We start from the raw sequence: 26802 nt of genomic DNA on the forward strand, positions 1-26802 counted from the left end.
CTCCAAGCTCAGGGATGAGTGTAAGATACATGCACTTACTGGTAGCGGTTCCACATAAAGGATAAGGAAGTGGAGTGACATGGACAAGCAAATCGCGCCCACCAGCCAGATATTTTCCCATGGAGGCATCCTCATCAAGGACTGGTTTTCTGATAGACTGCAACAGAAACATGGTGCATATTGTCTACATGAGACACCAATAAAACTCAAAACATCAGAAAACTAGCTGGAAAGAAAAGGAGCATGGCAAGTCACAATTATCGCAGTCATGAAGGAAAGAAAGATGCCAAGACAGGAGTTATATATATATGTTGCAACTTTAAGCTACCTTGGAAGCCTGCTTAGCAAAGCAGTCACAGTTCAGCCTCACATTTATTTCTGAAAGCTTCTGTGTGTTCCTGCTCACACCTTTTTGGCTAAGACCCCAACATCCTCTCCCATGGGAGGGGCAAGGGAAGGATGGGCATGGCAGAATCCTCCCCCATTGATCGTACACCTGGAGACCCACTTCTGAAGTTCATGTAAAGACTGGCTATACAATCTTTATATATGTAACAGGTCAAGTACTTGCACGTTCTCAGTGCATGTTCTGTAATTTTGCTCTTCAGCTTCAATCTGCATTTAGGCTATGCCGTAGAAGAGGCCAAGATCCAGAACATCAGATGTAGAGCAGTATCTTATTATGTAGGACTACTGCAATACGCTTGTATTTAACGTTTATTTGTTTTTAAATTAACTGACCTCTAAGCTATTTGAAGAAAAATACCCTTGACATTGTGCTATTTAGTGGTTTCCATTTATAATCTAATACTAATTGGCTAAACCCACACTCCCTTAGGGCAGAAAAAATTATTTTCCATATCTTCAGCATTCTTATTTTAGTTCTCCTTGATATCACTTTATACCAACACAGGAGGGATAATTTGATAGATTAAGCTTAGATTAGAAATAACGGAAAATATTTCAGTTGCTCATGCTTAATAGAATACCAGAGTGAACTGGCACTTAAAAATATACCTTATGATAAGAGATCTCAAATGTTACCTAAGAGCGTAATTTTGTTTGCACTACCCAGATTCAGAAAGGAAGTATGACTCATTCTTCATTAGCTGAGCTGTCCATACACTAAGAATCAAACTGCACAAAAAATAGGATTTCTGGATAAGGTATGCAGCAGCTTTGCCTTCTTATTTGGACATACGAACCTGTTGAGAGCATTGCACATCTCTATGGTGACAAGTACAGAAAGAGCCATTGTCATTGGATATGGAGACTCAAAAACCACGCAGTCGACACCAGAGAAGTCTGGATTGTCCTCTTTGCACTGCAGAAAATGGCTCTAGAACAGAACAATGTGAACTCACTTCCACAGCTTGTTAACTTTTAAAGTGTACAATAGGCAATTACAAAATAAGGGGCAAGTATAAAAAGAAAACTTTCTAATATGACTCCTATAAGCACTGGTTTAAAACTTTTGCCAGCTTTAGACAAATCCCCTTTAGTCTTTTACTTACAAGACACCAATTAGTCCTTCAAATTGTCTAAAAGCTCAGGAATCCCACTCTAAGCTTTAGTATTAAGACAAAGTAATCGTAAGTTTTACAGTGACAAGTCTGAAAATGTGTTGTTACACAAATTTCTGTAACCTACTGTTTTTCTACAGTCATTTCAAGTTGTAAGCATGAAAGAAGCATGTACCTCCCCTCTCACCCCCAAAGACATTAAACTGAGCAAATACCAGCTGGTAAAAGGTAACTCTTGGACCACCATCAGCAGCGATAAACCACCAAGCAGCAGCACCCACTGTGGCAGCACCAACATAACCTTAAAAAAAACAAAGTGCTTTTTTCAGCATTGCAAACTGTATGCAAGAGAAGATCTCACTTGCACGAACTTCAACCTCAAGACCTTCAGTACTGGAAAAAATATAAAATTGTAATTCATCTAATTTCTGTGCAAGTAATCTGCTCCACCAGCTGTAACTTAAATAACCATTAAATATTGTACTAGTACCTGCTTGCAGAAGCTGACAGCTAGAACTTAAGGCAAACAAGGATATCACTTAAGAGTCATCAACCTGCAATTTTTCTTTTTTCCTCTCAGAGCTCAAATGTGTCTGTAGTGACATTAACTAATACTGAAGTTTACTTAAAGATCTATGAAGTCAGTTGGAAAAATTAAGGTCACAGCTTTTGGCGTGAAGACAGAGAGAGATACTCATTCTAGCTTTACAGTACTATAGCTGTATTTAAAGTTTAAATTACTTCTGTTGATTTCATGAATTTACACTCTTATTTTCCTCGATTTTAGCCAGGCCAGCAAACCTGTTGTGTTGTTCTGCTTAAGCAGGAAAATGGTAGGTTAGATATACAACAGGTGTCATTTTCAGATTTACAATTAGTTCTACGTACTCCCTCAACAGCTAATGCAGATGCGCATTCACTAATGGCTGGTCTTGGTTCTTCACTCCCAACCCCACAACATGCTCATCCCCCTAAGGCTGACAGGTATTGCACAGACAAGCTAAAATCTGCTGTCTCAATGCTTTGAGATGAAAGTATTTCAGCCTGGAATGAGCCAAATGGGAAAAGGCAAGTTAAGTGGCTTCTCGAGTACAGAGGTCTAACTTGGCCCTAGGTTCATCTGCTCCTGAAAGGTTTCTCGTTTTTGAGGACTGTAACATCACCCACTACCAGGCAATTCTGAAGGTCCTATGCAGTTATAAAATTTCTAATGGTTTCCTAGCTGTCAAAAATCAAAAGATTCTGACAAAGTGGTGAATGTCATACTGGTGTTATGTGGCTAGGGTTTTTGGTGCCTACAGTTGCTAACAATGGAAAAAATAAAAAACGCCACTTCACTGTTCTGATCACAGCACTGCCTGCAAACGTGCAAAACAAAGTGTGAATCTTGAAACAAAATAAAGGAAGAACACCAGCTCCACAGAACATCTATTGCTAGCTTTCAAGATTCCGGCATACAAGGAGATTAAACTGCTTTCAAGCGGATCTCAAAAAAAGAAGATTGTACTTGCCTAAGTTTACTTAAAAATAAGACACTATTACTACTTACATCCAATAGCTAGGTAACGGAAGAAGAGCCATCCACTGATCAGTGGCTCTTTAGGGTTGCGTGGTGGCTTATTCATGATATCAAGATCAGGAGGATTAAAGCCCAGAGCAGTAGCAGGGAGACCATCCGTCACAAGGTTTACCCATAACAGTTGGACAGGAATTAGAGCTTCAGGAAAACCAAGGGCAGCAGTCAAGAAGATACTATAAAAAAATCCACCAGTTATAAGCTTATTCTTGTGCATGTAAGTCAGTCCTTTTAACACTTAAGCCTACGCCTGTAGCAGCACTTCTGTTCTCTCACGGAGAATTATTCATTTAATATCACAAGCTGAATATTCACATTCAGAAAATGAAACATATCAAAGAGCCAACACTTGTAACCATTGACATGTAAGTTTTGAAGCATTATCTTCTTCTGGTAACTTCATGAACGGAGACTTCTCTGATTTAGCCTTGTTTTTTCCCCACTCTGCTTGTCTGTATAGGTAAATATATACATACGTGCATAAAGGCTTGCAAGCCATTTTCTAAAAGACACTAGAACTTCTGCAGACACAATAGCATTTTAGCTCAAATGACTAAACTTCATTTAGCTACATTACTGCTTGCAAGATGAGTCCCTGCAAAAATTAAATGAACACATAACTTTCAGGGCTCCAAGCCTGAGTGAATCAATAGAACAGAAGCAGGGGCTGCAGCAAGAGCCATGTGAAGGACAGCTTTAAAGTTCACAAGAAACAAGGCAAGAAAATTGCTGCGTTATATTCCACTCTGGGAGAAAGTATGCTTTGATATAAGCAACTGTTACAAGATTAGTATTTACATTCTGTTACCAGAAATGCCTTCTGTGGCATTGCGTCACCATTCCTTCCTAACACACAAGACACATTCTTCTGTAACTTGAGGTTAAACAAACATCCAAGTTATATCTGTGACTAAGCTATCTGAAATACCAGACCTTGTAATATTTGATTAAAGTTTTTATTTTCCTATTCCAGAAAATTATTCCAACTGCAGAAATAACTGTAAAGCATTTAGCCACCTACTGAGCTAGAATATTATATACAATATCTCTCTCTTGTGCTATGCTAAAATTCTCCAGTAAAGACTAGGCTAGAAGTGTGCAGACTTCCACACAATCACAATGACCAATTACCTGAAGAACCTGTTTCTCTGGTTTTAGCCAGAAATACTGGAAGTAAATACATAACTAAAAGTCTCCATCATCACTACTCCAGTTCAAAGAAAAAAACATTTTAAACCTACCAGACAACTTCTCCAACATTGGAGGAGATCAAGTAACGGATGAACTGTTTCATGTTGTTATAAATTGCACGTCCTTCTTCCACAGCAGCTACAATAGTTGAGAAATTGTCATCTGCTAAAACCATTTCAGAAGCGGTTTTAGCTACTGCAGTACCAGAACCCATAGCAATTCCAATTTCTGCTTTCTTCAACGCAGGGGCATCATTGACACCATCACCAGTCTAAAAGAAGAAGGGGGTGCGGTGGGGCAAGAAAAGAACATCAGGTGGGCACTTACATACAGGACCATAGAGGAATTTTGTACTGGGTGTGCATCTGGATCTTTAAAAAAAATAAAATAATATATCACTTAAGTGCAGAACTGTTCTGAGGCTTTGAGTTCAGGGAAATGTGGAATCAAGTGTCTTACTGAAAGACGCATTAGTCTGAAAAGGCATAATTTGGGTTTGAACACAGCGTGTGCCTTTCAAACCAAGTAAAAGTTCAATTAACTTACCATAGCTGTAATCTCATCAAAAGACTGAAGAAACTCAACGATTTTAGATTTGTGGGAAGGCTCTACACGAGCAAAGCAACGGGCATGGTGGCAAGCATCTCTCTGGGCAGCGAGTGACAGTTCATCAAATTCACGACCGGTAAAGGCTTTCGTAGAAACATCTTCATCTTCCACGAAGATACCAATGCGACGGCAAATAGCTACCGCTGTGCCTTTATTATCACCAGTAATCATAATAACTCGAATACCAGCTTGTTTGCACAGCTTTATAGATGATGCCACTTCAATTCTTGGGGGATCCAGCATACCCACACAGCCGACAAAGGTCAAATTGGTCTGGAACGAGACAGCACCAAGTTTGAGTGCAAGATCCTGCAGACTTCTGATCTGACATTAGCAAACAATTGTTTTGCTTGCATGCTACGTTATCATCTCTCAGCACAGTGACGTTTAACTTGTTGTCCACAATTTCTGTGGTTCTACATTGAGCAATTAAGACACTGAGGCCTTTGTTATCCTGCCATTTGGTCAAAATCAATGTATTATGAATTACTTGCTCTCATGTAAGTACTTTTTTCCTGAAAAGCTTACTTCAGAGTTTCTTACCTGTTTCACCATACTAAGTCTACACAGCACTTTAGCTCTCAAACTTAATTCAGAGCTGGAGAGGAACTGAAGTCACAAAGCTATATGCAAGTTAACAAGAGAAGGTAAATAAGAATTTAATGCTTTGGAATCAATGCTACATGGTACCATCTACATGATGATCATATGGGAGGACAGTTCATTTGCAGAGTATGCCACACTTTGAAATGGGATCCTACCTTTCCAAACATATCTTGCTTCAAACGTGCTTATTTTTTAGTTAAAACATGCTCTGCTTGTCAGCCTTGCAAATTCAACCTGCAAGCAGTCAAGTCTTTCCTTTTTGTCATCAGTGCCAGGAGTGCAGAGGACAAGCCAAAAGCTCTCATGCAACTGCTGTCCTTTCCCACCCCCCTCTAAATCCTAGATACAGATTTCATTGGAAAATTACAGAGTAGCTATGATTATAATCACGGACTGAGCTTTTTCAGCTGACAGTATGGAGACTGGAAGTGAACTTGACTTTTAGGAGCACAAAATGGCAGGTATGTTTCATCACAAAATCCCCAAAGAGCTCTTACAGTTGAGCAATGTCCAGCTAAAACCCATTACAGCTGAAACCACAAAGCAGTATTTTGAATACTTTCCAGTCAGTCTCCAAGAACAGTTTAAGATGTTATGATCTTGAGGACCTTACATATACACAAAAAATAATACAATTTTCAGCTAGCTGTTTAACTGATTTCTTATACTTTTAGCCAAGCAGCAAGACATATACCAGCCATCCAGAACAGAGTTTCTTCAAAGACACACATAGTCTCCTCTTAAACTGAATATTCCTTCCACACATGTGGTTAACTATTGTGTCTGACATCAAAAATATCCAGAAAGATAAAATTCTCAGATGTAACTTTCTCAAGAAATAATCAAATGTAAGGAGAATCATTGTTCTCCAGTTTGGAAGTGGGAAAAGCATTAAAAGGATCTATTACTAAACTTACCTCATAGTTAATGAAATTTGAAGAGTCCTCAAGATTCATTTCCTCTTTTCTGGGTGGATTGTCATGGGTTGCCAGAGCCAAGCAACGCAATGTATCTCTACCAGTTCCCCATTCTCTAATAACAGACATTATTTTCTGCTTAATTCCTGAGGTTAACTGTATTTTAGCACTTCCAACACGGACATGCGTGCATCTGTCAATTACACCTTCAGGAGCACCCTGCAGAGTCCAAAGGGAAAAAAAAAAAAAAGTAGTAACTTAGCTTAATAGGTCCCTTCCCACTGCAACATTTTCTCAAATTAAAAGTCTTTCTTTCATCTTCAAGGTGCAGCTTAGTTGCATGATAATTTTTTTTAATATTGTGTTACCTTTGCAGCCATTCCATAACTACACTTTCTTAAGTGAGGAACTGACCTTAACAAACATCTTACTCATAGATGTGCGGCTTGGTTTGTTCGGTGTACAATAGACAGACATAGACTTTCTGTCTCTTGAGAATTCCAGAGTGAATTCTTTCTTCATGAGTTGTTTTATCACCTTATGAAAAAACAATAGCATAAAAATGCATTTAGATAATACACACAACAAAACTCACTCCCCAGTGAACTCCAGATAAAAGAGTACTGACCGAGTTGCAAGCGTTTGCACGTTCAATTCTAGAAAGTCCTTTCAAGTCTGTGTCAAATACATTCATCTTTTCAACCAGGCAGGTAAGCGCTGTTTCTGTGGCTTCACCAACTTTCTCATATACTCCCTTAGCCTTTAGTTAACAAAGCAAACAAAAACACAGGAGTTTAAACCTCACCTGGAACCTACCAGAAAAAAAAGTTTGAGTTTCACAATGGGAAAAAAGCTTAACAAGAATTACTATGGCTTACAAAACGAGCAAAACTGTTCTTAAAAAAAGCAGCTTTGAAGAGTATAATTTGTAGGAGATCTCAAGCCTTTACTCTCAAGACCAGCAGAGATGGATGTCAGTACTTTATCATCAAGCATTTAAGTCAGTACAAGATGTGGCAACCTTAAGAAAGCAAGATAAAGCAAGAAAGTAGCAGTGCATTCTACACACCAGGATCTCCAAGTTCCAGATTACACTTGGTGCCTGGCTTTCATTTTCTCAGTGCTCAACAAACAAGTGACTCCCAGAATTAATACTTAAAGGAGAACCTAAATACTCTCACCCTTGACTAGGAAGGAGATTTACCACTGAAAGGTATTACATAGACAGATGAGAACAAACATTTATCCTCATTCTCACACTCTCCTCTGTTCTAGGGTATGTACTTACTTCGTTGTAATCCAAAGAGGAATCATTACAGAGTGCACAGATCGTTGCAAGTTCCACAAGGCCATCATACTGGCTACATTTAATAAGTTTGTCATCTTTATGCCTTTCCAAAGGAAGAAAAGGGGGAGATTTGAGTTAGTTATTTAGTATTAGCATTGCACCTTTCCCCTTCTTTAATCCCTTTACTGTGTTTCCATTTAGTACAATGCTTATTAGTTATGGACTCGGAACTACAGAACTAGAAATTGTTGAGAATAACAGGTTTGATAAAGGTGAGTTCTGAAGTTTAGATCAGAGAGTCATGATCAGAATGACATGATTATTAATGAAATTGCTACTTGAATTACAAAACCTTATTTCCTCCAGTGACAGGCATACAGAAGAGAGGAGCTCAGTGAAGAGGCACATGAAAGCAGTATTAAGAGTACACAAAGGACTTTGAGGGGAGCTCCAAGTAGGAGAGGGATACTGTTGGGATACCTTAGGAGTTCAGCTTCCTTAGCCTTACTGCATATTCTCCAGATTTACTGCCATGCATGGAATGTATGTACTTGGCAGGCATAAAAGCAGATCTGGCCTCTTTAATTGCTTAAAAATTAATCTTTACTGTATGTGAACCTCCTAAGCCAATGAAAAGCTAAGCCATTTCACAATACAAGTTCTACTACAGAAAAAATACTCTTTTCTAGTAGTCATATACACTACATGATGAATATCTGAAGTCTTCAGAAAGAGGGAGGGTACATTTTCCTAAAGCAATGCACCATTTAGACATCGTAAATAAGAAGCAGCTTCTTTGCTTTCACATTTGGAAATGAAATTAATTTTCTGGAACATTAGCATGCTTCTAGAGTAAGCATAATAGAACCAAGGCTGTTCAATAATGTTATTTCCCCCGCTACCAAAGTTAGCATGACATAACTAGTATATAACATCTTTCATTAAAGCTCTCAAGGAGGGGAAAAAAGGTCTGGTGGTAGAAAGACATGGATCACTACTCTTAAGAATTCATGACATCAATTATGACATGCTCTATTATGTAAGCTTTTGTTCAGTCTCTTGTAGTACTACAAATTCCAGTGTTGTATGCACATGAACAAAATGCATCTTATAAAAAACAAGTATTTTTTTGAAGTTTCATTTTGCATATAATTCTACAGCCACAAGCAGTAGCTTTAAACTCTCATCTCTTCAAAATTCCCAGCAGCTCTCGATTTGTCACCTCATCTATCATGGCCAATACTTCCTGTTTCCACCTGTTCTGAACTTGAAAACTAGCACACTTGAATATCCATAATTCGTTATACCAGGGTTGTTGTTTTTTGGGGTTTTTTTTTTGGGGGGGAGGTATTTTTTTGTTTTTTCTTCCCTTGCCTGTGTGTTCCTTATCAACATTTTCTGGAGAATGGCAAGTGCACTGGAGTCCAAGTTGCTGGGGTCAGCTCTGGATAAAGGTGATTTGGCTGTTGGTTTGGTTTTTTTTTTTCCTTAGAACTTCAGACTTTTTGATTAGCTAAAGATGAACTCATCTGAGGTCAAATGAAAATGAAATCTGCTAACTTTTGCCGCAGTACTTAATTGTTGTTAATTTTATGCCCTCAGTTTGCAAGTAAGTATGCACATCGTGCGTGCCGAAACCCAGCAAAACTACCTGAAACTGTTCAACAATCTCCTAATATCCCTGGGAAATTAGTCAGTAAGAAATTCTAGGGTTTTTTTCAATTAAAAAAGTATTTGTCATTTTGTATTCTGAATGTCTCTTAGATGAAAGTTATGTATCAAATATTTTAAGAATGAACGAAAAATTATTCATTTATTGCAAAAACACTTCATGGTTATGAAATAAGAGTTGGCTGCCTACACAGCTGTGGAAGACAACAGTACCTGAATTTAAGCACAACAAAGAAACATGTGTCAGGACAGTTTGTAGAACTAGAGCAGCTCCTGCTCGGGGGTGGTGCAATGGACTAGACGGCCTCAGCATCCCCAAACTTTGTTTGCAGTGGCAGTTTGCAATCAAAGGTAAAGTCAGTCACCTCACTTAAAAATCCTTACAAAGCCACTGATTAAAAAAAAAAAAAAAAAAGGCTGTCCACAAATGCAGAAATAAATCAGCCTTGAAGGTTTGGGAACTTAGCTATTTGTTTCCTCATGCTCCAATAACAGCCTTCTGTGGTAATTTCCCTTTCACAGAATGTTCTTTATGTACGTGAATGCAGTGCGATTAACATGCTTGTTCACATTTCCCCAATTTCAGCAAGTAAAATAGAACATTTACATACATTGATGACTGTCTTATAGCATGGTGACAGATGTTGAGTATAATATTTTATTATTTTGTTTATCTAGAGCTCATCCGAGACCCGCTAAAGCATAATAGTTGGATGCTTTACAAGGTCTAGAATGTCACCTTGCCTAAGTAAATGCTGTCTCCTGAAATAAAAGCTTAAGCTTTTGACAGCAATTAGCTTTGAAACAAAAGAGAATTGGGGGGATTAAGTTTTTCAGCTGCTGAGAACACCATGGTCTTAATTGCTATGAAAATTGAACTGAGATAATCACTACTGAGATTGGTGAAGATTGCATGGAGTCAGAGGCATGCATGTACAACTCCACAAGGCTGAAATGTTTACAGTAACTGGTTCTTAATTCTAATTCATACACAGTAGAATTCTATTCTGCAAACACAATTGAAGCAGTAAGATTAAAAAGACATAGAAGACTGGCCAAGTACAAGGAGTTGTGACAATCCAGTAAAGAGGATCGCTCTCCTTCTAGAAAGGGAACCCTAAAAATTCCTGAAGTTGTCAGATGAACCTATCCCACTAGTAGAAACTTGCAACTGATAAAGTAAACCATATTCCTTTCTTAAGGCAGTGGGTTTAACATCAGCTCAAATACCAAAAGCCGAGACAAACACATATCTATTCAAGTACAGATACAGAGTCCAACAAACTGTGAGGGCAGAAGGCAGGAATTTACAGTGAATTGAATTGAAGAATTAACTCTGTAAGATGCTTTACAAAAAGATCTACATTCTCTGAGGCAGGGGAATTGGAAATATTGAGCTTACAGATTAATAGAGGCTCACCTGTTCAGATTTATGCTGTTTTTTTAAATAAAAAAGTAACACTCATTTTGAAGCACTGGGATAAGCTAATCTCTGCCCAGTAAGATTTTAGTAAAAAAAAAAAAAAATCCTTTCAACCTACCCCTAATTTATTTTCAGATTAAAGGAACACTGCAATATTGAAGACTGTATTAAGTAAGCTTCACAAAGGTTTACTTTTCTAGATTTTAACTTGTTTTTACTTTTAATTATTTTTCCTCTCTAGCCTTTCAGTGTGCATTCTCACTGGCTGAGCTTTCATTTATTAACAATCACTGTTGAATATTACATGCATCACTTTTCAAGACTAAAGTAACAGTCAATGCACAAACAGACAAATATTTAACTTCAACAGAACACTTACACTTCTCCCATGGGAGCATACGTTGAACCAGTTACAGTAAATTCATTCAGAGAACAGCTATCTCCTTCTACTCTGTCCAGGACAAACATCTGAAATTACAGTTAGAAGCGTTACTACCTTTGAACAATAATTAATGCAAGTTATTAAACAGGTCTTCAGCAAGCAGGTACAAGAGGCACGTTCGGGTTGAATAAAGAAACTAGACAAAACCAGATAGGATACTCTGCACTTCAATCCCACGTATGTTTGAACAGCTCCCTATATGGAAGCACAAAATACAGAAACCAGCACTTCTGCTTCACAGATCTCATTTGAAAAAACTTGAGTTGTGGCATAAACATTGGAAGAATTGAAAAACACATACACTATGTACACTTAATTTCAGCTGTGAACACTACTTGCACATCCACTTGACAATACTGACTATAGCCAAGCTCTTCCTGGGCTTCAGACTTAAAAATTAATTCTCATTTACACACTTGAAACTGCAATTCCAATCAAAAGCAGCGTAGGGCAGCTTGGAAACTGACAATTCTTGCCAAAGTAAAAGCATCTACAAATACAAGAAGCTTCTAGATCTAAGAGGTAAGGTTTTAGACTAGAGCCAGACTATGGCCAGTTTCCCTTAATACCAGCCACTACATGAAAGTGTTTCCTTTCCTGGTTTTCTAGTTATAAGTCACTTTACCATCCAGTACGCTGGTAGCTTAAAACCATTCAGACAGCTCAAGTGCACTTCCAGCACAGGTTGAAGTGTTATTTTCAAATACAGATACCAGTTTGAAGGATGCAGTTGTAGCCCACAAGACACCTGCATCTCAAGTTTTTTCTTTGTTTTTGTTTCCCTTCTAGGCAAGCTGCAGGCAGAACCGCTGCTGGGAAGATGGGAGATAAAAAAACAAGAGTGCCTGAAGCTGTCATACTCTTATGATTTGCTGGAGTGTTAGTAGAGAAGAAAATAATTTCTCACTAATTGATAGTACATCTTAATGGAACTTCTTATCTGTTGGCTAGTATAAGCCATTTTGCCATACCACGTTTTAGCAATGTCTTACTTTACCTTCATTGTGCTGCCATATGATTTAAGGCAAAAAGCTTCACAAGATACAGCCTAATAATGAGGTTTCCCAACTGAGCTGCATCGATGTCTGGAGACCCTATAATCTTCAAAGTGATTTTAAAAATCAAAAAGCTAGACAAGCTGATCAATTAAAAGCCCACGAAGCAGAATAAGTGCATTCTCAGAGGGAGATACCACAGGACATTAGGAGGAGACTTGAGGGATTCTTTTAAAGCACAGAAATTATTTTCTGACAAACATTTTAGTATAGGGCTCCTTTGGACACTCAGGAGTTACTACTTAACACAGACTGAAACTACAAGTAAAATTACTGTTGTAAACCTGCCTTCTCCAAAAGCTAAGCAACCTCTCTACTTAGAGTGAAACCAAGAATAAGCGTATTGTTTACAGATATTATTAGGATTTTGCTACATTTTGCAGGATCTTACAATTAGCCATCAGAGGTTAACTAGGAACGAAGTCGGTTGTACTGCACAAGATCTAAAACATTTAGCCCTCTAAATATAAGGAGTAAAGTATTTAGAGCTTTTAAATAAACACAACTTAAATGATGAGTTAACCAGGAAGCCTTCTGCTTTTGGCATCTGCACAATTAAAAAATCCCTGCAAAGACTAGGGCAGTTATGCAACCATACTGCAAGTAACCTCCTCTAGAATACTGATGAGCAGCTACTTTGTGTCTCTTAGGTATAAATACTACAATACCTAAGGAAGTAGAACAAGTCAACCACCAATTAGAAAGAAAGAGCCATCAATCACATGAGAATGAAGTGCTTAAGGCTTACAAACTTTTGTCACTGGTATGCAGTGCTCAACATTTACACATTTGGAATTCGAACCCAATGAAATGACTGAACATTTGATGTCATACAGTTGTTATGCCCCTGAACATCTACAGTTATTAAGGACTTAACATTTTCTCCAGAAAATTCCTACAGAGAACATCAAGTATATGGAAAGCACAGAGAACTGACAACTGAACTTATATTACATTAAGCAACTAGCTGTTTAAGAGCCTCAAAATCAATCAACACCAGAAAGAACATGGGGGGGGGGGGAAGGGAGGAGGGGCACATAACTTACACTTAAGATGACCCTGGGAATGCTGGTGACAAGGTCAACTGCACCTCCAAGTTGCCAGATTAGTCATACAATATGGCACATTGAAAACACTAGTGATCTACATCAGACCAGTAGGAGCTACTGAAGACACCCAAATAAAGGTGGAACCACTCAGTAGTGAAAATACCTTGGATTAATCAAGTTCCTGTAGTAAATCATCTATCTTTTTTCTCATTGCTAAGTTTCTCCACCGGTCATCTTGCTAAATGAAAGAGGCAAGGATTTTACACTTACATACATCCTGATTCTACAGTGTAACTATGCTACCTTTCTGAAACAGGATAAATCATACTAAATAACTACCAGTAGACAGAAAGGCTTACAGACAAGTCAATGGAAAACTGTTTGCAAACAACTTTCTCTCCCATCAAGTGCGGGAACAGCTATTTCTGGCCATGACTAAATAAGGGAAGAGATAAAAGCCTTAAACACTACACAGTGGAAAACTGAATTAAAAGTGGAAGCTTATCTTAGGAAAATAAAGCAAGATTTTGACGATATGAGAACCAAAAGACTCACAATCAAAAGAATTCAAGCAATGCTGGCTATTCAGAGTGGCTGAGAAGAAAAAGGGAAGAAGCTAGTTCAACATACCCTGCAGACTGACATCTGATTCGTGGTCAGAGTACCAGTCTTGTCAGAACAAATAACTGACGTGCAACCCAAGGTTTCCACAGAAGGAAGACTTCTAACAATAGCGTTCTTCTTGGCCATTCTCCGTGTTCCAAGAGCCAAGCAGGTGGTAATGACAGCAGGCAGACCCTCAGGAATAGCAGCAACAGCAAGAGCAACGGCAATTTTAAAGTAATAGATAGCACCTCGAATCCAGGAGCCACCATGAACCGGATCATTGAAGTGACCAATGTTTATTATCCAAACAGCGATGCAGATAAGGGAGATGACTTTAGACAGCTGCTCTCCAAACTCATCCAGTTTCTGTTGGAGTGGGGTTCTCTCTTGTTCAGTAGCCACCATCTCATCACGAATTTTTCCAATTTCAGTGTTTACTCCTGTTGCAATAACCACTCCCATAGCTTTACCAGCAGCAATATTAGTACCCTAATGTAAATAAAGAAATGGAAAGAGAAAACTTGTGGTCAATCTATAAACAGGTTTTGGTGGTGAGTTTTGTTTAATTTAAAAAACACAAAACCACCAAAAAACACCTTATGTGAGTCCAGACTGTGTTTCAGCTATGACACAGGAAAAGGTAAAGAGGAAGAGAATGACATTGCCCCAGTACCTGTAAGGGAATATGCCAGTGCAGAATTTTTGCTTACAAAATGGGCTCAAAATGAATCGGTATTGACCCATTACAAGCAACACAGTCAAACCCAGCTGATGAGTAAGGAGTATTCAACTGGGAATCTTAAGTGTGCTTTCCTTTCTTTTTTATGAGGATTGTATTTTGCCAGTTTTAATGTAATAGAGGTGTTCTCTGGGGCTCCCTTTGTAAACCTACTTAATATAAGAACAGCTGAATTTTCTACAAGGAGCCTACCAACAATAAAAGAGTTTTTATTTTGTTATCTGAAAGTCATTCAATGCTTCCTTTAAACAAATCTGAACTGTTTCATTCCTATATAGAAAGCCAGTTCTCATCTTTTCCCTCACAATACTGCAATTTGTGTGGGCATTCTTACCAGTCTTAAGGACTATTACTTTAGAAAAGCAGTGTAGAAGCACTTTAAAAGTGCTCCAGCCTTCAAGACTTTCTGGCTAAGGACAAAAATCAGTTTCCTCACATAAACTGGTTTCAACAAGCATCTTTCCTGAGGACAGCTTTTATTACAAGTTTCTTCTAACTTTTAATTCATTTAGTTCGATGTACATGGACACACACATACAGATGCGTATAGAGAATACGGCAAAGAAGTCATACAGTTTTTACCTGAACAACTGAAGTTCTGCACATTTTTGTTTATCAGCTTCATTATTATCTTATAAAAGTTTTGAAAATTTAAAAACAACTAACTCACAGAAAAAAGCATGTTCTTCTTGTCTTGGTTTACAGCACGAGGATCAGGCACAGGGTCAGTGTGCTTAATAACAGACACAGATTCACCTACAATAAAGATAGTAAGTCTTAAGAAGATATACATATACTATCTTAAGTCCTGTAGGGAACCAAAAAGTTGTAATCCTTAGTCCTGAAGTTTTTTTAGATAGAGTTCTTTTCCTCAAATGATTTTATTTAATTTCTGAAGTGAAACAGGAAATATTTCAGCTGACTAAAAAAAAAACCCAACAGAACGGCTGGTTTTTAATGAAAATAGGAAGGAATTTAAGTGAAAATTTTATATAGTTAGAATTAATGAAGCATACAGCAAGGAACAAGAAAAGTAAGCAGCTGGTACTCCACTCCTTTTAACGTAGCAAGATCTACCGCATGAATTAAGATATTTTGTGAGCTTTGCATGCAGTACCAAGCATTTCAGTTCTCTATGCACTGCAAGAGGTATGTTCTTATTTAAATCATTAAGATGTTAGCACAGTTACACATCTGTGATGGTATACATCACAGTTACACTGGCAGACCTTAAAAAAAAAAAAGAAAAAAGAAATTAAGTGTCATGCAGCCATCTGTTAGTTAACTCCTTCAGCTGGAAGTCTTCAGAGAACTCTTCCATAAAGACCTCAGATGTATCTATTTCTATAAGATGTCACACAGGTAAGAAAGGTTTCTTTTTCTACAAAAACCAGATGTTATTTACTACATCAGATTTCACGAGGTAGTGCTCTTGGCTTCAGTCACGGAGTGAAACTACTTTTTCTAAGCTGTAGAGTGCCAAAGTTTCCTACTTATAAAAGCTTTCTTAAGTAGCATCTTAGACTTCAGTCCTGCATTATTAGTTAGGAGACTTAAGCATCAACTTGAAGTAGTCTGAAAACAGAAGGTTTTCTTTAAAAAAAAACAACCAACCAAACAAGCTGTTATTTAAACAAAGGCAAGGAATTACTCCCTTTATATAGGCTTCTGGTAGATTATTTCTTCTACTTATTTCAGTTCTGATAGCTTGACAAACACAGAGCGCCTACACTTTCTTATGCTAAACATAAGTAAGCTTAAACAGTTCTGTACAATTCAGGATCTGTACTGAGAAACCTTGGGGCCTGTTTCAAGACAGATTTAAGGATCAAAAACAGGTTTCTTTATTAATACTTTACTGGTTTAAAATTCAAGGCTAGTTAACATTAATCTATGCTACCAAAACAGGCAGACAGATCTTCGTGTTCCAGCTGAGAAAAAAATGTTATAGCATGCTTGGCTGATTCCTAGCTTCTTTCCTATATTCAGAAGTACTGCTACTTTGTTTTGTGTTCAACAAATCTGAAAAGTGCTCTAAATATAGCTCCTACACTTGAGAACCGGTACCAGAAAACACATGAATGTGCCTTCACAGAATTTCAGCAAATAAGGCTTCAGTGTACTGAGTCTCTGGAAACAGCATTTTAAAGGCTGCCTGTATTTCAGAAGTTCTGCACTCTCGTGAGAAAAAAATGGGTAACTGTCACAGAAGACATTTAGTTACAATCTCCATACTTTCATACTTGAGCAGTGACAAGATGTTCAAACCTAGAAAACTGAATGAACTAGAATAGAAATTCTTTTTTTTTTTCATTTTAGTTTCCCACAAGTTACCAGTGTGTGTCTTGGCCTGGGCTGGGGTGAGAGGAAAGAAGAAAGACCAAAAAAGCATTACAAGTCTCCGCAAGAATGCTCATCCCGCTGAAGTGAATGTGTAAAGTCAATGATGAAGCAACATTTAGCCACTCTCAGAGTTAAGTTACTAGATCAGAAATTTACTGCACTTGAATGCAACACACCACTTTAATAGCTACAGGCTTGCTTCTAATGGATAATTCCAAACAAACAGTGAAAAGGCACTTTCAATTATGCACATAATTATCCAAAATTCACAGAAACTATACCTGTGAGAATTGACTGGTCTACCCTTAGAGTTGTAGATTTGATAGAAGTAATTCTTATATCAGCAGGAACCTTGTCTCCAACTGCAAAGAAATGAAAAAGACAAAGTTAGAATTTTGTTATTTGAGAGATTTCTAACCAAGATACCATTACCTCTATCAGCCAGGAAAACAATTTTCCAGTAACTGTTCAGATGCATAAGATTACTAACAGCTTATTACTGTTTTTGTGGCTTGCAATACTCCAGTTTTCCGAGTATCCAATATACTTCAGCAATTTAGATTTGCCTTAAAGACCTCTACCCTTACCTAACCTCAAAGAAAGAAGTCGTAAATCACTGGATTGTGACCACTTAAAAGCAAAGCATTACCACGAGAAAGCACAATTTCAGTATATACCCATAGCTAAAACAAATAGAGTTTTGTTTTCAGAAAAACTGGTCCCAGAAAGTCTTCAGGTTGTTTTCTCTATGCCCAAAGTCAATCCTCTGCTCTCCAAAGATCAGAATGTTATCACATTTATTTATTTAGATACTAAAAGAAATTTTCCTTTTCTTTGGCACCAATTGTGAGAATAACGTGCTTCTGCAAATCTGCCACTTTAATGTTGTACTTTGAATACTGACAGATGTTTCAGAGTTGGAAGTCAACTTCACATCATACACCAGCTATATTTTTTCAGTAATGCTACTCTATTAAATATCCCACAATCCATACCCAGTTAAAATTTTCAGAGCTCTGTGTTTTTCTATGCTGCATTTATCTTGTCACATATATTTCTACTTTGCAGAAGACAACACTGGAGGGAAAAAAAAAATTTAAAACCCATAAATAAAAAAAAAAAAAACTCCACTAGCAAATGTCTGAGACCCCAAGGCAGCAGACAACACAAGAAGCTAGCAGCACACTCCTAAAGATGGCAGAGTAACAAAGTCAGTTGCCAGAGCTCTGTGGCTGGTTTAAGCACCTCTTATCATCCTAGAATTAATTATTCTCCCTTCCTAACTTCTCTTATCTAGCTTTTAAGAAAAAAAACTAAAGCTCCACCATTTTGTGACTGCAAATGAATGGCTGCATGCAAATTAACTTGCTAAAGCATATTAATGAGTCACGTTTCTGACTCATGGGGGGGTGTTTCTACATTCTGCATGTCAATATTGCTAACGAACGCACAAAATCCAACATTTCTAATGTAATTCAGCACTGCAAGTATTCAACTGTCAGCTTTTTCGTTATAAAATAATGCAAAGAAACAAAAGAAGGGAGAATAACTAGCTAAAAAGAGCTGATGTTCTCAGTAGACAGTCTGTGTCCCTGCAGTAAAATCAAAACAAGCTGCAATTCCTGCAGGAACTGCTTATGCAACTAACAGCAACAATGCACATTAACAACTAATACCATGGATAACTCTGCAGTGGTGTTACAGCCTCAGAAGATCCAAACACTCACACAGGAAAACACTATGGAACAAAATGCTGAAGAGCACAATTAAGTGCTACTTCAAACCTTAAGTAAACTTGCACCACATGACTTTCTGTAAGGTCAAGGAAATACCAACCATTAAAACCAGCAAAAGATTGCTTGCTTTTTTTTGTAGACTTAGACGTGTATTTTTGTAAGCATATGTATATGAAGAGATCCAATAAATAGCCACAAATTCCCTTTTTGTATTATAGCCTGCGAAAACTGATTTAAGCCACAATGCCCTTGAGCAGCAAGAGAAAATAGCCATTAGACAAACAGTGACCTAGGCCAAAAATGGCAAAACTATTCATATGCTCTCCTGATGTCGTGAGGAGGTTTATATGCAGACAAAGAGTAGCAGCTGGTTTTCAGATATCACTGAACAACAGGCTAATACCTCAGTGCAACGTGGTGTAACGCCTGTCAATCTGCACAGACATTTTCAAAGTACTTAAAGCAGCTGGAAAACTATAGCCAACTCAAATACACTGCCACATTTGACAACACTGCTAAAGACTTAATCACTCCCTAAAAAAGAAGCTGTTAAAAAAATAATCTTAAAATATTCAAGTAACATATGGCAAAGTTTACAAGTAATTTTCCAACCTACTTCTGAACAACTCTTAAGTTGTCCAAACTCAAACGTCATACAAGATCTGAAGTATTAGGAAAGACCCCTGTTCTAGTAGACTACTGGCATTCGAGCATCGGTATTTTCATGAGAACTACTATCATTATCAATTGCATGAATCACCAGAACTGAAGTGTTAAAACTTCGAAAGCTGCAGTATCATAATAGATTTCTCAACAATTTAAGATAAGGCACTTTGTTCACTCACTATCTCCATTTGAGAACGCTGTAGTAAAATATCTGAGGCATTTCCAATAGGCAGGAAAGCTGTGTATCAGGATCAATTACAGAACTATTTTAAGCTGCTCTTTGCAAAATAACAGCTATGACACTAAGTCATTTATAGTCTTGAATATACTTTCATGAGCATAACAAACTGAATATAGATAGGAAATCATTCTGTGCTAGATCGGAACCCACAGCAAGTTTTTAGTGAGCAGTTCAGTGCTCATCTTATCTACAAGAAGGGTTTTTTCCACATGCTTCAACACGGGAAAGAAACTGGGAGGGTTTTGTTGTTTTTGGGGGAAGCTTTTAAAATTCAATTGCATTTCAGTCCACCGAACCAGTATAAGTATTACACAAGGCTTGAAAAACAAGAATTTAGAAGGTGAGTATGTATTTGCATTGCTCAGTACAGGGCTGCTGCTACAGTACATGGATATAATCCCACAGTTTTAAATCTAAAATAGCGAGTCAGTTGCATAAGTGATTTCATCCATGATTTTAACCAAAGTGTTTAAGATTAAACAGTCACTTGATTTCTACAAGAACTCTGAAGAACTGAAGAAATCAAGTAAGCTGCTTTCAAAGCTGCTCAGGTACATGTTCTTGAAGCATGGTGTAGCCAAATACTTAACTACTGATTAAAACAGCCCTTATAAATATAAAATTTACTGCTAATTTTATTATAATAAGAGCAAAATTAGGGTTTGGTTCAGATCATTACAGCTTTATTCACAGAACCTTTTTACTCACGTACAGAATACTAATTTGGAATTTTAATACTGAGCTTCAGCACGCAATAATGGAATCTGGTCTAGTGGAAGGTGTCCCTGCCCATGACAGGGGGGACAGAACTAGATGGTCTTTAAGGTCTCTTCCAACTCAAACCATTCTATGACTCTACGAATCTGTTTAAAAAGAGTCTGGTCCCTGTAAGGGGGGTGGGGTGGGGAGAAATTAAATAAATCTGTTTTACTTAACTGAGCACGAGCCTGTACCAAAGCAAACAATTGACGATTTCCATGCCTTGATATAAACTGGAGTGGTACTTGGTTGCGGTATGAATTTAAAGTTTATGGCAATTGTTTTAAATAAGCCATATTCCTTCACTGAAAACATGGACAATTTAATATCTGAAAATACTGTGTTCTTCAGCTACCTATCTAACTAGCAGTGTTATCTTGCCAAGATTCCCACTCACTACACCTAACACTCTAGCCTTTCTTCCCTAGTTCAAAGCTCCCCACCTTATCTTACTCCTCCCAATGTTGTGGCAATGTTATAGGTCAATTTCTACTCTGTATGTACAGTCACGTACATATGTTCAATTTTAAGTACAGTACAACCCTATCAGAGCACATAAAACGTGCATTTACAGAAATGACTGCAGTTCCCCAGGAAAGGGCTTCCTCGTTAACAAAAATCCTTCAAGGACAATCCAGCATACAGACTGCCCTATTTGATTTGCAAAGATGCCTTGTAAGAGAACATGATTCAAGTCTCCAAACCTACTTCAAATATGGAATATATCAAGCAATGTAAGTCCTGATTTAATACTCTTGTGGTGACCAAGTCTCAAGACTGCAATTATCAACTCGTTACCCAGGTATCTCATTTGAGCACCGATATTTTACTTTACCACTTTCCAAGGCAGCAGTAATACTAAACATTTAACTTCAGAATTCTGTCCGAAGATGGTTTGAGACACACACTGGGAGAACTCTACAGCCCAAAGGCACTACTAGCGTGTTGCAGGCTACATCAGCCGGTGGTTTAAGGCGCCCAGGAAGATGAGCAGACATGATGGGGCACATAAGCTATGAACAACAAAGCTAGATGGAAAATAAACTATTAAAGCTGCATGGATCTCAGTCGCTGTTATATTTTTAGCTACATCTGGGTATCAACAAAGAACTTTATACTACAACAGACCTACACTTATCTTTCAAAGTCTCAAGTGATATTCTAGATCTTCTAATTAAAATTGTTGGTGACTGTAGGCTCAGGAAGCAGTATTAACGTTACCCTTGAAAACTACTGTGATATATAAAAGTCCTCCAAACAAAACTACTGCTTTAAATATGTACTTTGAACACTGGTATGAGCTCTGTTAACAGCCTCTGATCCCTCCCACAACTGAAGACTTGCTAAGAGGAGGTTTACAGACCAGTACATTATAAACAAGTGAAAAGTTTTGCTTCTTTTTTATGTTAATGTGTAACAAAAATTGTTATTGTAAACTGTGTTACAGTAACAAATGTAATGTGTTGCAATAACGGGTGATCTGTTTGCAAGAAGCCCATCTAAGTGATCAAAGTAAATGAGTAATTTTTCCCATAGAAGTCAGAATGGCTGTTCATATACAACATGCACTTGATACTTTCTTATTTATGCTTATCATTAACCAAAGTTAATGTCAACCTCTATCTGCTATCAGCAGGCTGGGGTCGGAACTGGACTTTTGTAATAAAGATCAGTACAGCTCTGAACTATTCTGCCACTGTTGTCTGAGTTTGTAACTTCTTTTAAGGCAAATTCTGAAGAACTGGGATACTATTTCAACGTCCAGTTGAACAATTTGGGAACACAAACAACAGTTCCTGAAAGACAAGATGTTCCTCCCAATTTCCATAAAGGCCAAATAGACAAAAAAGCTCCACAAATGTTACATTGTGTTGTTTTGCCCCCTTCTAAGTGGCTTAACAGATTAAGGTTCATTTTGACACATTCCATCTATTTTGATTTTTTAAGACAGTATGGTCTGTCTCCTGCTTTATTAGGATGCTCTAATTTCATCAGGCTACAGTAGAAATACTACCAAATTCAGCAGATACAACCTACCGCACTGCTATTAAAACATCTCTGATTCAAAATACATTATGCATGGGGTTTTATCATCAAAAGGGAAGAGGAATAAGTATTAATTCTTCTGCCAAAAAACACTGCGTTAGCAACTATTTTCTTTAACTGTCTCAACATTACATATAATTATGGGTATAGTTATTTAAACCACTTTCTCTAATGAGATCCTTAGCCTCTTGAAGAGTCAGTTATTTTGAAGTCCTCTCTCTTGCCCAAAAATAATTTCTTATCCTCTGAATGAGGGGACACACCATTGTGTGAATATTTACCAATAAACTGAGGCAACTGAACCTTCCTACATGAGGTATGGGTATCACTTCAAGGTTTAAGAATTGAAATAAGTAGTCTTAAAATAGCACATATGAGATGCTACATACTTTAATCAACCAGAGCCAAGTATTGTTTCTGCTGGGGGGGACAGGAACAGTTAAAACTTACACCTAAACAGAACAAACTGCTTCTATTTAGAAGTACAGCTGCTGCAACACAATTGGTTTTAATATTAAACTTCCTCAGCATGAGCGCAACGGAAGAAAAATTAAGTATTTAACACTTCCTGAACAGGGTATAATAAAATGCTACCAAAAATCAGAAGCTCTACAAAACAGGAAGATTGAGTCCATCTATGCTTTCATACTAGGCCAAGAGTGTCAAATTGTCAAAACCAAAAGACTATGAGACATACTTCAAGTCTTGAGCTTCCACTCCAAACCAGTATGACAGATTTATTTTCCAACAAGAAGAATTTTAACAGCACTGGCCCACTCAGTTTTAACCATAGTAATAAAACAGCATTTCCTTTTACTGCCAAGATGACAGAACACATTTGAACACATTCATTCTTTGCATTTATGATGCACGCTATGTATCAGACAACATTCTGAAATAGCCTTCTCTATCATATGCCGCTCTGCAGCCTGGACACAGAGAAAATATTCAGAGAACTTATTGTGCAGTGTGATTCTTCTAACCCAAGAACTGTTAGAGGTAGAAGTTAAAATTCAAACAAAACACATACATACTGCATTCATCAACAAAAACCAAACGAACACAAAAAGTTTAGCTTTCTGGGAGCAAAATATTTTAGGGTCAGAACAGAGGGTTATATTGAGAAAAGTTATGTACTGTTTAACACAGTGTATCAAGACTTGAATTATTCCTACTTTCTTTTTGTTCTGTGAAAACATACTTTTAAGTGTCATTCTCTCTGAAGAGGGCACCAGAACATTAAGTAATATGTGCCAATAGATGAGTACCCAGCCTGTAAATCTGCACTTATTTCTATTCTCAATTTGTCTAGCTTTAGCTTGTAATCAGTGGATCTATTTCTATCAGCATCTCCTAGATTGAAAACTCTTGTGATCGCCTCCATCTAAGTGGCAAGTTAAACTTCATTGCTGTTCAGGTAGAGAACAATTACATCTTCACACCAGAGCTGAAGTCCTTTTTCCAAGTTAGGCTGCATGTGGGTTAACACAAGAAAAAAAAAAAGTAAGAATTCTGGAAGTGCAGCACAGCTCCAAGGGTAAGTTTTCTTTAGCCTTAAAAATGCTTGCTTTGCCAGGGTGAAATGGTATTAACACAATATTATCTTGATGTTCAAGCATTTTGTTCAGTACTATTTGTGCTTATAATAAAACCCCATTGCAGTACCGGTTCTAATCAGAGTCTAGAACGTCTGATATGTTCTGAATTCAAACAATTAAGAATTAGTTTCACTATTTTTACTTAACAGCTTGGCAACTCTGGAGGAAAATGCTACAAGAATTGGGGAAAAAAACTGGAGATGTGTTTTGTAAGTTTTCCAATGTGTATTGAAAGCAACACAAGTTCAGGCTGTGCCCTGACTTGAACCTCACGTAATTCCAGACTTCAGTGGAGTACTGAACAGAGTTTGGACCGCATCTGGTTATCTCAAAACTGCCTTGGGTGTGTTAAAAAGAGTTTAACAGCTAAAATGCTCACTGAAGCTAACAGATTTATGCAGTACTCGTATGTGTATTTATTAACTGCTGATCTTACCTCCATATTTTTTCTGGTTCAAAAGCAGTACTTTATGGAAAAAGCAAAATATATGCTTGACCTTTAAAAGCCAAACCTGACAATTTGCACTAGGTAAGGGAGAAAAAAAAAACAACCAACCAACCAACAGCCACAACACAGCTTGCAGTCAAGTTTTTTTCCACAAGAGATGCTTTCAGCAGCATGCTTTTAGGATAGCCCCCAGCAGGTCACCATTCCGGCCTTAAGTCTTACTCAATCCTTTTCATTATTTGTTTCCAACCTCAATACTTTTCGAAAAGTAAACCTGCATCTCTAGCACCGAGTCTGAGAAACTTTTCTAATAACCAGAATTGAAACACAGACACAAGGACCCAGACATTTTGGAGTAAGATCTGCAATGCAAATGTTTGTTGCTTATACTACCAGGGAGAACCCATGGTTCTTCATAACCACACTGGAGTTTGACATAATTCACATTAAGAATCTTCCTTCCCAATCTTCTTCACCTCAGAATTTATCTTTCCTTGATTATAATGGTATCTAAGCTTTAGGAAGAGTCTTACGAGTGCTCTACAGTTAGAATTAAAAGCCTCATCAAAATGTAGTTCTGCATACTTTATTATGCCAAGTAAAAACTTAAAACTAAGTCTTCTGAAATACACACTAATTTAATAATCAACAGATTCTGAGAACTCTGTGTGTATTGTTAAGCTGTTGAGTACTTACAGGTATAATAACGGAAGACAAGAACCATCATTCAGGACTTCAGGGAAAGAGGAACTTATTGTGACTCCAGTTTGGTCACTTACAGATTACAACTAATGAACATTCATTTATTACATTACAGAAACTCAGACACGCAGTATCTAAAATAGAACATTTTAGACAGGATAATACAACAGAAGTGAACAAAGCTAATTCCTGTTCCCAGACGTGCTTCTTTAAAAATCTTCGCAGCCAGTCTGACACACTGATATCAACTAGACTTCATACAGAACTTGTAAGAACTAATGCCATGCTGTTTTAAGTTGTTACTTTAACCAAGGCAAACAAAAACTCAACTGAAAGGAAGAAGAACATCTTTAATCTATTAAGATAGCCACTAGTTATAAATTTAGAGTGCATCCTCCAACAAACTTAAGCTTTCATAGCAGCACAATAATCCATTTCAAGACAAGTCAAACTGAAAAGCCATCTGAGGACAGCATCTGGATTTTTTTCAGTTCATCAATTTTAAGACACAAACAGTGTAGCTTAGTAACCCTTACACACTACAGTTCCGAGAACTATGCCCACCAGAGGTCTGCAAGCAAGTTTAAGGCATACATCCCCCTACACGTTCCAGTTGGTTATACAGTTTATTTTCCAACATCTCTGCTTAAGTGGACACAGAACAACAACTTCCTAACATAGACAGTTCAGAAATTCACGTCTGCACAGTCTGAACAAATACAGACTACAGTGTCTGCTAGTACACCTGCAACATTGGAGCACAGCATTTATGTCGAATTTGTTAGCTATTAGGCATAAGGACCAGTAACTGCTCAAGCGTTCTGCAGTATTTCATGCACACAGATCCCCAAGAGACACACAAGACAGCAGGTTATCTACCACTTGAGCGATAATCTAATTCGTGTTACTCCATATTCACTGCAAGGCGACAATGCGGACCTGCAGTTTCCCCCCTATTACTTCAAGTCAAATAAACCACCATCTGTTTCTGCTGTTGGCAATCAATTAAAAAAAAAAAAAAAGTCTTCCAGGAGCTTTGTTCTAGAAGGCTATGAGGCAACCTGAATGCAAACATAATGAACGCAGTCAAACTCTGCAAACAGCTTAAGGAGCCACAATAAAAAGTAATAGTATAAACCAATATTGCACTGTCTTTGGGTTAGGCTAAGCCTACCAGGTTATCTTTAATGGGTTCAAAATATTGAAAATACCAATTTATTTTGAAAATGGTTCAATGCTACTCTCAGGGAACTCTCACAGTGTGAAGAGGCAAATTATTCCCCCACTTACCCAGAACTACAATACTAATCTACCAAAGAGTTATCACTGTCAGACCGACATAGCTACTTCAAATTAACAAAGCTGTTAGAGCATTAAATACAACTATTTTGTAATGGAAGACCTGTAGAATGTTGTTCCAAATTAGATATCAGCATAGGGGAGAAACCCATCACCTGGTTATTTATGCCACTCAGTTGAAAGAGATTTGCCTGGACACACAAATGTCATTGGCACTTTGCCTAGAATTCCATACCCAGATATGTCTCCCAGTATGAAGTGCTCTGTCA

The 26802-nt window shown here is 37.6% G+C and overlaps 1 protein-coding gene across 2 annotated transcripts in view; it reads right to left on the reverse strand.

Annotated features, from left to right (window-relative positions):
• The window catches only part of ATP2A2 (ATPase sarcoplasmic/endoplasmic reticulum Ca2+ transporting 2), a 48672-nt gene that overhangs the window by 6419 nt on the left and 15451 nt on the right, over positions 1 to 26802 (reverse strand). For both annotated transcript variants that reach the window (XR_008819831.1, XM_056326476.1), the window contains exons 6-19: positions 17320 to 17400; positions 15366 to 15451; positions 13981 to 14445; positions 11184 to 11272; positions 7711 to 7813; positions 7051 to 7182; positions 6837 to 6959; positions 6423 to 6641; positions 4837 to 5172; positions 4341 to 4561; positions 3073 to 3275; positions 1739 to 1824; positions 1206 to 1339; positions 40 to 157 (exon numbers count right to left, since the gene is read on the reverse strand). Coding sequence is in view for 1 of the 2 variants with exons in the window: in XM_056326476.1 (XP_056182451.1) it covers positions 40 to 157; positions 1206 to 1339; positions 1739 to 1824; positions 3073 to 3275; positions 4341 to 4561; positions 4837 to 5172; positions 6423 to 6641; positions 6837 to 6959; positions 7051 to 7182; positions 7711 to 7813; positions 11184 to 11272; positions 13981 to 14445; positions 15366 to 15451; positions 17320 to 17400 (2396 nt within the window). In the remaining variant the exon portion in view is untranslated. The remainder of the gene's footprint in view (positions 1 to 39; positions 158 to 1205; positions 1340 to 1738; positions 1825 to 3072; positions 3276 to 4340; positions 4562 to 4836; positions 5173 to 6422; positions 6642 to 6836; positions 6960 to 7050; positions 7183 to 7710; positions 7814 to 11183; positions 11273 to 13980; positions 14446 to 15365; positions 15452 to 17319; positions 17401 to 26802) is intronic.

This window comes from Falco biarmicus, chromosome 1, assembly GCF_023638135.1.
Source record: "Falco biarmicus isolate bFalBia1 chromosome 1, bFalBia1.pri, whole genome shotgun sequence".
Lineage (NCBI taxonomy): Eukaryota > Metazoa > Chordata > Aves > Falconiformes > Falconidae > Falco > Falco biarmicus.